Here is an 11,914-nt window from a genome sequence, read left to right on the forward strand (position 1 = left end):
CGAGAGCAATTTAAGAAAAAAAAAACAATTTAGACGCCGCAACGAACCATCGTGTTGCATGAATACTGTAGGAAAAAAAACTGAAAGGAAATAAAACAAAAATTTCTTCAATAAAAACAAGGAACTAAAAACCATTAAAAGCTCGAAATTCTATATTACAGGTATTCCCCGATATTCGCCAAACTCGATATACGCGATTTCGCTATACGCTATTTTCTAAATTTAACAGTTCTTCGAGCAAATTGTACTGATTGAGACACATCAAATGACAAAAGCAAAATAAATTCCCTTTTTGTCGAATTAAAAAAAAAACACACACACACATTTTAAAAGGTAAAAAAATGTGATCTTTAGTTGAAATCAGATTGAATAACTAATTTAGTGGCTAAAACCTACCACTTCAAGCAAAATTATACGAAAATTAGCTATAATTTGACTGAAAACCTCGAAATTCAACTTACCCTAAAATTCGAGATACGCTATTGCCTCCGGTCCGCATTAATAGCGTGTATCGGGGAATACCTGTATGTTTACAGTTTGTTTTTAAAAGAAATAAAAAACACGAGTCAAATTCCCTCGGTTGAATGAATACGAAGCCGAACCTACTGTGCGGAACACTTCGCACCCTGCCCGCGGCGCAACATTTGTAGCGTTCTGCGTGCCGTAGCGGCAGTTTGACAGCAAAAGCACGTGGGAATCGATGTGTTGTTTACGAAAACGGTTCGTTACCGAGAATGCGGGGAACAGACAAAAGCAGTATCGGTACGGTTCTTTCCCAGAAATCCAGCATATGAAGAAAGCTGCCCAATCGCAACATGTGCATCTTTTTCGAGTGCAAATGCAGCAACAAATCGAGCAAAAAATTTATGTTCTCTAGAGAAATGAATGGTGTTAAATCGCACCGTGCGCGTGCACGTGTATGTGTGTGTGTGTGAAGGGAAGTGAAGGGCTGGCTGCACATCGCTAGCGCAGCATGTGTGCGTTGAGTGGGGTGGTTAGATGTTTGGTGTTAGAAGGTAAGACTGTGCTTCATAGGATCATTTCTATAGGCAAGTTTTCAACTCACTTTCACTCGAAAGTCGAGCTATTCCAACCCACGATGATGAGGTGTAGTGGCTGTCCTGGAGCGTGAAACTGTCGGATCTCGGCTGCGTCTCCGACGCGTCGATCTGTGCTTGATGATCGTATCCAATTGCAAAGGGCAGACACATTCTGAGTGGTTGTTTTCTACACTTCTTTATATTAATACAATATCTGTCAAGAAAAGAAGACATTGTCTAAACTACTAACACATATCCTTGAAAAGCGCAAGGGATGACTGTAGATGCCACTTTATAATTATGGTGATAAATTAAAAACTGGGTATTAGACTTATCTACTTCATTTCAATTCATTAATCATCTGCTTCACCGCACGCCGCAGTATCTTCCCGGACGGCGTCATCGGGAAACTGTCCACGAACCGCACCCCGCCCCGCAGCCGCTTGAAGTCCGCCACCTGTCCCTCGACATGCCGCACAATGTCCTCCTCCAGCAGCGGCGTCGCACCACCACCGCCACCCACCTTCCGCTCGACCACCGCCATCGGCAGGTCGCTCGACCCGTCCGGCGCCGGCACACCGATCACGCACACCTGCTTCACCCCGTCCATGCGCTGTATGATGCACTCCAGATCGGACGGCGACACCTGGTAGTTGTTGTACTTGATGATGTCCTTGATGCGATCGACCACGTACAGGCTGCCGTCCGCATCGATGTACCCGATGTCGCCGCTCCGGAAGAACCCGTCCTCGGTCAGTGCGTTCGCGGTCGCTTCCGGATTGTGCAGGTAACCCTGTAAAAGAACGCCAGTGTTATTCCATAATTGCCTACTTTGATGTGCATTTTTTAGGGCCTACCAGAAACATGTACCGATGGCGTAGTACAAGCTCGCCGGCAACTCCTACCCCGACCGGTTGGCCATCCTCATCCAACACCCGGCACTGGACGTTCGTGGTGAGCGGACCGACCGAGCCCGGCTTCACCGTGACGTCATTGCGCGTGATAAACCCAATCTCGGAGCTGCCGTAGATGGAGCGCGTGTGCCCCTGGGGAAGCAGCTTCTGCAGGCGCAGTGTCATTTCCGTCGGTACGCGGGAACCACCGAGCTGCCACTGCCGAACGCTGCTCAGATCGGCCCGGGCAGTGCGAGGGTGGGCCAGCAGGGTCGACACGTACGAGGGAGGGGTGAACAGATTCTCGATGCGATACGTTTCAATCAGATCGAGCAGCAGGTCCGGCTGGTAGGGTTTGCTGGTGAGAACGCGCGGCCGGCTGTGCAGCAGCGAGGTCATCACGGCAAAGATGCCGGTCGCCCAGAACAGCGAGCTAAAGTTGAAGATGGGACCGTCGGAAGCGTCGCTACAATAATGGAAAGGACCGCGGTCGATTAGAATCTTATTAGATTATTAACGGAGCAAAGACTTACGTGGAAAAGACCATTCCATCGACAAAGTGCGCGTGCGACAGACAGACACCCTTGGGCAGGCCGGTCGTGCCGGATGAGCACAGCACCATCGCCAGCAGCTTGGACGCGTCGCCCAAATACTCCGCCCGAAAGCACTCCTCCCCGTCGATCGGTTCCAGCAGCTCGTCCACCGACCGATGAACCCCCTCCGCTGCCGGTCCCATCGCGAACAGTTGTGCACCGTGCGTAATCGCTTCGTGGACCGCTTCCCGCACCACGCCCGCATTGGCCGGATCGCAAAACACCAGCCCCGATTGCGTTTGCTTCATCATGTGCACAAAGTCGGCCTTCTCGAACACGGGCGCAAGGGGATTGACGGCCAGCCCCAGTACCCAGCAGCCGATCAGCACCGGCACGACCTGCTCGCCGTTGCCGCAGGCAAGGCTGACAAAGTCACCGCGCCGGTAACCAAGGCGACGCAGGCGCAGTGCGACCCGAACGATGCGCCGCCTCATCTCGCCGCACGTCGTTTGCCGGCCCGTGTCGGCATTAATCTGGATGACGCGGTCGGGCGAGCGGGCGAGCACATCGAGCACGATGCGGCCAATACCGGCGGCCGGATTGAGTACGGACGGTAAGCTTTCACCGTACCACGTCTGTTCGGTTGGGTTGTAATGACTTTGCATCGTTTTGTTTTTTGTTTTTGCTAGGGAGAGGAACGCACACTGGTTTTGATGGACACACACTTTAACGACCGGACACAGCGACGGTCACGGAGCAACTGATCGTAACGGCGCACCGCTTATTCGCTTATCAGCTGCGAGATGAGGCGCACACTACAGTCTTGTGCAAGTCATGATAGAGCCGGCACACACTCTTGTAAACGTGCGTAATGACATAGGTTGGCAGGAGGAAGGTCACAAACGGGAACGCTGGGGATTGTGTGTGAGTGTGTGTGTGTGTGTGTGTGTTTAGTTATAGATTTTTGCGCAATCAAAGTGACCCATGGCGAAAAGCGAGAAAGGGAATACGACGGTAAATAGGGATGACAGTTGGGCCATCATCTGGCGCACAGTTACACAATCCCTTCATCATCATCATCATCAAAACAATAACTGATGCGCGTTTTGATGCAGTTTTGAATGGGAGAGATGATGATAATATACGCCCCTCCAAGTGAGCTCAATGTACGAAGCACAGCAAATGATAAATTGCTTGCAATAACAAGGCTCTTTGCACGTGTTTTTGCTTAAACCTGTTTGATTAGCGATAAACGAACGGTAAACTCTCGCTCCGGGAAGGGCTATTTTTAAAAACAGGCCGTTTGTGTCGGGAAGCCCAGCGAAGAGGTGAATTTAACATACGAAAAACATCGGCAAAAATACAATCTTAATTTTTTGCAAATTTGCAATGTGATATTATCATTTTAAAAAATTACAAGAAAACAGTTAATACTAAAAAAACCGTTGCGAATTAATGCTTCATCGTATCATTTCGTATATTGTATTCTTGGTTTTGTTTTACTGCGCACCAACCTCATTTTATCATTTCTTCATTCTTCTTTTCCCCCATCCCCACTCGTGTCGCCAAAAATTGCGAGTTAGTCGTAAAAAGAGAGAGAGAGTGGGAGAGATTCAGCGAAAGTTGTTAAATTTTCTAATGTTTTTTTTTGTTCCAGTTCAATCCAATTTTGCTTCCATATTTGCCAATTTCACAAACAACGGACAACGGGCGAAAAGGGGTTGTGAAATGTTTTTTTTTTGTTTGTTAAGCTATTATTATACTCTATCGCTCTAATTCTCTTCTTCTAATGTTAGTGTGTGTGTGTGTGTGTGTGTGTGTAGGGGGCTTTTCCTTTCAATGTTGTTTTCTTTTTGTAGTTTTTTTTGTTTACTGTTACTGAAGTACTAAAGAGAAGTGAATAACGAGTTTTTTTTGTGTAATGCTTAGCGGGCTTTTTCTTCTTTATCTTCCTGTAGCTCTGTTTTGTAACCTATAATAGAGTTGTTTTTTAATATTTGTTCTCATCTCTTGTTCTACTCTATACTTGGCTCTTCTAAGAGGGTGTTTTACCACTTTTTAATGCAATGCTACTCTCCGTTTCTCTTTTGTTTTCGCTTTTGTAGTTCGCAATCTGTACTAAACGTTTTGTTTTTTTGTTATTAAAGGGTGATTAAATTCTCTGCAATATTATCTATAGGAGTCGTCTATTACTATCAACTTGTGTGTGTGCTTCGATACTTTAACGAGCTTGCGTTTTGTCGAAGGATAAGAAAGGAGGGGGACAATTTTGTTAAATCTTTTTTTTTCATAAATGACAATACATTTCTCCTTCGTCTTCTCTAATACGCTTTTTGCCATACATCATCAGTTATCTGGTTGCTGAGGTCTACCGTTACTATTTTAAGGGTTCTTTTTTGTTTTGCAAACACATTCTAATACCTTCTTCTTCTGCTCTTTCTCCTACAATTGTGGTTCGTAGTGCATCGTAGCTGTGGCGTGTGTGGGGGGAAAGAGGGATTCGCTTCTCTATATGCTGCGTGCTGTTATGCTGTTATGCTGTTTTGTTGTGTATTTATGTATACATTTATATTATGCCTAGCGTTTCTCTCTGTTTCGCCCTAATGCGTCGGCACAATTCGTTAACGTACTGTGTTTTTTGTGTGTGTGTGTGAGTGCAATTCAATTCAATCTATATATTTATGTTACGCTGCACTAAACGGAACAGACAATGAGCAAATCAATATTATAAAAAAACCATTCGGCATTCGGAAACTCTTTTTAAAAAGAGAATCAAAAGTTGCAAACCAACCAAGGACAGATGTGTGTTAAATGTCCTTTTTGAAATTGTCAAATAAAGGTACAAACTGATCGACAAAACTCGGATCAAAACTAGGAACTGAATGAATTCATTAAAACAAGCGTACGCGCTCTCTCTCTCTCATCCTCTCTCTCTACAACTGTGAATAAATATTGCGTACGATAAAAGATCATCCCGACGATCGGCTACTGCGGCGGATCATATGCAACAAAACACTAATTTTAATAACGAAAAAGAAAAAATAAAGACCAAACAAAAATTAAATGGTTCCAGTCCAATGTGAGTTTTTGTTTAGAGGTACGCGTCTTGTGGGGCGGCTACACCGCACACTACCACTGTGATTAAACTAAGAAAGCAACTTAAAGAGAGAGGGATGATATAATTCTTATCGAAACAGAACAGAACAGTACAGAATAAACAACATCTAAAATGTTATATTACGTACACGGAGGAAGGGAGGGAAGGGCGCCCGTGTGTGGAACGGTGCAAGCACACGAACAACACGAAAACAGCGCGCGGCTAACAAACTAACAAAACACTAAAAAAAGTGCTAAAGTGTTTCTTCTTCTCTGCTAAGCTCTTAGCACATGTACATATACATACTACCAGGGGAAATATGGGTTCGTGCGCCATTTTAAACACTAAAGGAAAAGCGAGCTCTCCTTCTCCTCGCTTCTGCTGCTCTCTACCATAAGATATACCTTCCTCTTCTTCTATATATAACGCAAACGCTTCTTAACCACATTTATACACATAAAAAGGGGGGGGGGATTGGGGGGACAGTTTTTTTCTTCTCTTGCTCGTATTTGTGTTGCCTTTGGCCAAACGAACGACAATTGTGGACAAATTATTTACAAAATCTGTACCTGTTTCTGGGCTTCAGAAACAGAATGCTTAAACACAGAGATACTACTACCACCCACCGAAATTCAACTTCATATTCGATCACAATGCCATCAAGGATTCTCTCTCTGTCTCTCGTCAAATACGTCTTGCTGAGGCGTTCGTTACCGCGAAGTAAACAGAACGCGCACAACCACCATCTCTTTAAAGGCTAAAGAACTTAACATATGAATCTGTGTTAGAGAGAAAGTGTCCCTCTAATTGCGGCTCTCTCTCTCTCTACATAGTCGGGGACAAAATTTGCGTGTCTTGAGAGATTGCGTTCTCGAAATTTGTCTATATATCATCAAGGTGCTAATACTACTACTACTACTCCTACTGCGCTTCCATACAAACACAGCGGTCGTCGCTTAGATGACGCTCGAGGAAAACTTCTCGAACGTGGCCTGATCGATCGTTTCCCTTCGGCGCGGTAGCGTACCGCTGGCGGAGAACGGTGCCGGATCGGTACAGCCCAGGCTGGTCAGCAGCTCCACCAGGGCCGTGGTCGTTTCCACATTCACGTGGTGGGGCGAATTGTTTGCCTGCTTGGCCGCCGCCAGCGAGTTGGCCGCTTTGGCAAAGGTTAGACAGGATCGGCCCTCGCTGTCCACGTGCTTCAGGTTGGCATGGTGCTGCAGAACAAGAATGAAACGAAAAGGAAAATGTTAAACATGCTTTCTTTTTCTTTATTAAAGCAAGTAAAGTGCCTGCTTACCCAAATCAAGAGCTGCGTGATGGCCAAATTCCCGATCGCACACGCCAACAGTAGCGGCGTGCGCAGATCCCGGTTGCTGGCGGTCGAGTTGATGTGCTCGTTCGACGCATTGGCGAGCAGGATGATGATCGACTTCATGTCGGAGCGCACCACCGCCTCGCACAGCTGCTGGCCGATCGGGGGCGAGGGGTTAAAGTGGGGCAGAAACTCTTTGCCCTCGTACTTGCTGCGGATCCACGCTTCCTTCTCCTCGCGCGAGCTGGCGGGCGTTGGTTTTACCCGGCCGCGCGTATTCGCCTCCCAGACCGAGTTCGCTAGGCTGTTGCCAATCGCCAGCATTACGCTCAGATGGCCCGGACTGGAGGGTGAGAGAAAATGAATTAGTACATGAATGAGTGTTTATAAGAAATGGTTAGAACAATGGTTGAATACTTACGGCCACTCATCCAGCCCGAGCGATCGCACCTTGCTGATGTGCGAACCAAGATTTCGGTGCACCCCGGAGCACTCGATGCACATCAGTACGCCCAGATTCAAGCTGGCCCATTCGGGATCTACAAAGAAAAAACCGATTAGAAGAAATTCCTTTTTTTGCAACACAAGTAGGTTGTGCACATAAAAAAACAATGCTTACTTGGTGAGTCACAGTCCACGCAGTAACCGTTGCCAGGGACCCGGCTCCGGATCGACTGCATCGACGCAATGTCGCTCGGGTTCAGTGGTTTCGACTTGGACGACTCGATGCCCTGCAAGCTCTTGAAGATTTCCTGCTCTATCACCGACACCCACTCGTCCCGCTCCTCCGAGTTGGACGCCTCGAAGTGCCACTGCTTGTTGTCCAGCGAGACGATGTAGAACTCGAACCCGTCGGAATCTGTGTTGTTTTTTAAAGAAAGAAAGATAAATGTTAGTCATGTTTGGACTCGTTTCGTCTCGTTTGCGCAGTGCTACAAAATGTCACTGTCAATGTTATAAAAAAAATTTGACTGAAACTAAATCCATGTCAGCGTCATGTTCTCAATACATGCTTCATGACATTTTTGCGACCAACACTTGGTGTCAGTCACTATGTCATGACTTTTTTTACTGTGATCAGTTCTGCAAAATGTCACTGACAGTCATGACAAATTCCGGCTGAAACAAAATCATGTCAGCGTCACGAGCTCTTATATGATGATCAGAGACGTGACTCACGCAGTTGTTGCGACCATCACATGCTTGATGACATTGTGTGCAATCAACTTTTGGTCAGTCACTTGGTTGCGTCATTTTCAGTCGGTGATCATCACGATAGTCATGGGAGACATGCGGTGCTTGCGAGTGGTTCCAAGAAACATAATGAGCATGTTTTCTCGCTCTGTTTGACCCGACAGACAATCAAAGCAGACAGAGCGAGAAAGCATGTTTATTTTGTTGCTTGGGACCACATGCCAAGTCTATTTCAAGAATGTTGTGTTTATCATCGACAAAAAATGTCATGACAATATGAGTGACCAAGAGTTGGGTGCTAAACAAAATGTCACCAAGCATGTGATTGATCCATCAACTGTTTGAGTCTCATCTCTGATCATCTCAGTTTTGTACGTGAGCTGATTTGAGTGTTCGGTATAACATGTGATGCACTTTCATTGAGTATCAGCAATGAGCATCACAGCTATTGTTCATTGTTTTCGTTGGTGAACATCTCGTAATGCTCATGACACTTTGCAGCACAGCGCTCTTGCGTTCCGACACTCACCATCGTACTCGCTGTTCTTCCCCACGCCGCTGCTCTTCATGCGCCGGTGCCGCTTCTTCACGTTCGGCGTCTGCGCATCGATCTTGCTGCCGGCCGCCGCGCTGCTGCTGTCCCCGAGGAAGCTCTGCGAGTTGCTGCTGCTGATCACGATGCCCTCGTCGCCGCTCGTCTGCGAGTTCGACTTGACCGGTTCGCGCAGCGTGTCGAACGCGGTCAGCAGCACCTTCTCCGTGCACTTGCGATCCTTCGCTAGGGATAGCCCCCCGATCCCCTCGGTCAGCCCGTTCGAGCCGCCGTTCGTGCCGTTGGTGGACGATGACGCTTGCTGGGCTGCTGCAGCGGCCGCCGCCGTCAGCGCACTGTTCGTGATGATGGACTTGGTGCCGCGCGGCTTCTGGCCCGGCACCTTCACCGTGACGTACTGCAGCGACACCTCCTTCCCGTGCACGTCCTCCATGTAGTCGTGCAGCGAGGGGTGGTACGTGAGCCGCCCATCGTCGCACAGCGTGACGTACTTTTTCTTCCACTCCTTGTTGAGCGATTTGCTGCTGCGCTTGTACAGGTAGCCCTGCTTGATCGGGATGGCTCGCCCCGACCCGAGCTCACCGTTTTTGATCTTCTCCTGCTGCTGCTGCTCCTTCTTGGAGGAGGACGGGATGAACAGGTTCGATCTTCGGCGGCTCTTGCGCGATGTGGTCGGTGTGGAGGTTGGCGTCGGGAGTTCCTTCCCTTCCTTGCCGTCCTTGCCGCTGCCGCCACTGCTACTGTCCTTGCCGGACATGGCGGTAAGCGATGCACCACCGTGCGGTTGCAGTAGCGAAGAATCGGTTGGTGGTGGCAGCCCGCTCGACACCGGGTGCGTTGGGGGGATGAACTTGGAGATGTTGTTGTTCTCGTTCGTTAGCGCGAGCAGCGTCTGCTGGGAGGTGCCGTGCGAGATCGTACCCCACCTCTGGGCGTTTGCCCCGGCCGAGGACGTGTGGTGGTGGTGGTGCTGTTCGGCCCCGATCAGCTCCTGGCTGATCTTGATCGGAATGTGATGGCTCGAGGCGGACAGGACGTGGTGCCGATGGGGCAGCGTCATAGTGCCGCCGGTTTGGTGGTTCTGCTGCTGCTGCTGCTGCTGGTGGCTGGGCGATGCGTTGCTGCTGCTGTGTGTCACGGCCGAACCGGCGTACCCGTTCGTCGGGCTCGGAACGGACGGGTGAAAGCTGGCCACACCGAGCCGCGTGCCTTGCGGGGTGGTGGGGCGCGAGTTCGTTGGCGTGATCGTCGAACCCGTCGACAGGCGCTGCTGGACGATCTTCTGGCAGGCTGTTTTGCGGTACGACGATGATGATGATGATGGCCAGAGGTGCAGATGGAAATTAACCAAAAAAATGAAAAGAGAAGAGAAAAAAGGAGGGAAATTATTATTACATACGCACTGTACGACACATGCATAACGAGGAGAGGGGCATTTGCGCACAGGCAGATGGTTTGATTCTTTGCCGCGAAACACACACACACACACGCGCTCTTTCTTATGCTCTGCTTTCTTTCGGAGGGGGACGTGAAGGTTAGAGGGTAACTCGTTACACGAGGACAATAATTACAGTATCTCCTGTAGAAAGGCATGCTGCTGGTGGTGTTGGTGGTTGCTGTTTGCGGTTTCGGTGCTAAAGGAGTCACACTACCATCAGCAGCGTGGTGGTCGTCGTCGTCGCCTACTGTTCCTCCACCGCTGGAACCGTTCCTGGTGGCGGATGCTGTGCCGGACGCTTTTTCGAACATCAAAGCCGACTTTGAATCGCAAAATACACGGCTGTAGGCTCTTCGGCTTCTACCGACACTACAATAACAAAAATCACGTTTTTCACAAAGTGCACAACGGAACTAACAACAGCAAACAGCCAAGCAAGTAGCGCTGGTTTTGGTTGTGATGACACTGGAAGGCGCTTGGAAGGCTTTCTGGCCCCTGGCGGAGGCTTGTCCGTGTGCCCGATGCTGCTGCTGAGAATCGACAGCCGAAAAGGAAAATCCGACCAAATGGACCTCCGAAATCGAAACGGGAAGATGAGGAAAGAGAGATGATACACAATGTGCACGCGACACACACACCGAGACACGTTGCTGGACCGGTCTCCGTGGCCGAACGGGATAGTAAAGCGGCAGGCAAGAAAGTGAAGCATAAAGCATAACACGCGGAGTAGTTCCCGGGGAAGGGAAGCATACAGCATACGCACACTGCCCGTCCGGGGGTTTGGAAGCAGCAGCATAGACGTACGAGGCGGTGGGAAAGGGAGCAAAAGAGCCCGAAAGGGAAAAAACACACATGCAAACAGGCGCACACATACACACACGCACACCGAAACGGCTTCTAGCTGTGTGTGGTTGTTTTTTGGCTTGCGGACGCGGACGGACGGACTAAAGCGAGCTGAGCCCAACGCGTTTGGGCTTTTGTTTTGGTTTATGCTTTTTTCTCTCCTTCTTCTGCTGGTTGTGTTGCGTTCCCTCTTTCGTTCCCTCCTTTGCTTGCGACCTGAACGGGGTATAGATCGTTTTGCCCTTTCTTCATACACTCTCGCACACACACACGAACACTCGTCTTACCCCCAAAAAAAAGCTCGCTCCGTTTCGTTCTGTCGTTCGCTGAGGGGTTGGCGGCCGCTTTTTTACGGGCTTCTTGCGGGATTCTTTTTTGCGTTCACTGTTCGCTGCTGCTGCTTGCCCTTCTGTTGTTGATACGGAACGAATTGCGTGCTTGCTTTGTTGGGTTGTGTTTCGGTGTGTGCGTGACGGCGGCGATAGCGCGTACAGTGTTGGCAGTGTCGGTACCGGCCGCCAGGTGGCGCACTGTGCGATTGCGTGTTATCCTTGCCACTTTGACAGGTCCTTGTCGTTTGTGTGTGTTGCGAGGGGTAGGGCAGTTTAAATGGGTTGTTTTTCTTATTGCAATTGGAATATTTCCCAAATAAGGGATTTTTATTTGAAAAAGAAGCGGCAAATTGGATAAAAACGAATCAACTCGTCGGTAATCTTTCGTGTGGTTTTAAAATATCCTTCCATCCAAAATACCCCTCCCAATGGATGTGGGTTTGTGTCTTCGCTATTTTGCCCTGCATTACACTTACCGTCCTGAAATACTCGTTCCACGTTCAGTCCGTAGGTGGCGCAGGTTTCGTAATAGGTGCAGCGTTTCAAATCTTGCGCCAGCTTCCGAGCCCGCGCATCGTCGATGACTCGCGGTGCCCGTTCACAAATACCGTCTAAAAAAGAGTTGAGAAAAAAAGCAGGTAGGGAAATTTAGCAAACTGTCCCGAAATAGCAA

The 11,914-nt window shown here is 48.8% G+C and overlaps 2 protein-coding genes and 1 non-coding gene across 5 annotated transcripts in view; 1 reads left to right on the forward strand and 2 right to left on the reverse strand.

Annotated features, from left to right (window-relative positions):
* The first annotated feature begins 1,018 nt into the window (after nucleotides 1-1,018).
* On the forward strand, nucleotides 1,019-1,221 carry LOC11175539 (small nucleolar RNA U3). Its single transcript, XR_003025265.2, has one exon. It is a non-coding gene; the product is annotated as a small nucleolar RNA U3 (small nucleolar RNA).
* Nucleotides 1,222-1,361: 140 nt separating this feature from the next.
* Nucleotides 1,362-3,398, reverse strand: LOC1280115 (uncharacterized). Its single transcript, XM_061654831.1, has 3 exons — nucleotides 2,467-3,398; nucleotides 1,898-2,399; nucleotides 1,362-1,833 (listed from the first exon to the last, which is right to left on the reverse strand). The coding sequence occupies exons 1-3, from the start codon at nucleotides 3,129-3,131 to the stop codon at nucleotides 1,381-1,383; spliced, it is 1,620 nt and encodes a 539-aa protein (XP_061510815.1). The 5' UTR covers nucleotides 3,132-3,398; the 3' UTR covers nucleotides 1,362-1,380.
* A 520-nt stretch (nucleotides 3,399-3,918) lies between these two features.
* Nucleotides 3,919-11,914, reverse strand: part of LOC1280116 (centaurin-gamma-1A) — a 155,930-nt gene continuing 147,934 nt past the window's right edge. For 2 of the 3 annotated variants that reach the window (XM_061654824.1, XM_061654827.1), the window contains exons 4-9: nucleotides 11,718-11,852; nucleotides 8,605-9,918; nucleotides 7,501-7,740; nucleotides 7,303-7,420; nucleotides 6,867-7,224; nucleotides 3,919-6,783 (exon numbers count right to left, since the gene is read on the reverse strand). In XM_061654824.1, coding sequence (XP_061510808.1) covers nucleotides 6,520-6,783; nucleotides 6,867-7,224; nucleotides 7,303-7,420; nucleotides 7,501-7,740; nucleotides 8,605-9,918; nucleotides 11,718-11,852 — 2,429 coding nt within the window. In that variant the 3' untranslated portion in view covers nucleotides 3,919-6,519. Of the gene's footprint in view, nucleotides 6,784-6,866; nucleotides 7,225-7,302; nucleotides 7,421-7,500; nucleotides 7,741-8,604; nucleotides 9,919-10,199; nucleotides 11,089-11,717; nucleotides 11,853-11,914 lie in introns of those variants that run through there. The other variant, XM_061654828.1, reaches the window with a different exon arrangement.

This window comes from Anopheles gambiae, chromosome 3 (assembly GCF_943734735.2).
Source record: "Anopheles gambiae chromosome 3, idAnoGambNW_F1_1, whole genome shotgun sequence".
NCBI lineage: Eukaryota > Metazoa > Arthropoda > Insecta > Diptera > Culicidae > Anopheles > Anopheles gambiae.

Excerpts from the sequence above, each read along its gene's own strand:
- LOC1280115 (XM_061654831.1), bottom strand. The coding sequence starts at position 3,131 with ATGCAAAGTCATTACAACCCAACCGAACAGACGTGGTACGGTGAAAGC. Across the intron at positions 2,400-2,466 it reads GATGGAATGGTCTTTTCCAC|CGACGCTTCCGACGGTCCCA; the intron begins GTAAGTCTTTGC and ends CCATTATTGTAG. Across the intron at positions 1,834-1,897 it reads GCCATCGGTACATGTTTCTG|GGTTACCTGCACAATCCGGA; the intron begins GTAGGCCCTAAA and ends GTTCTTTTACAG.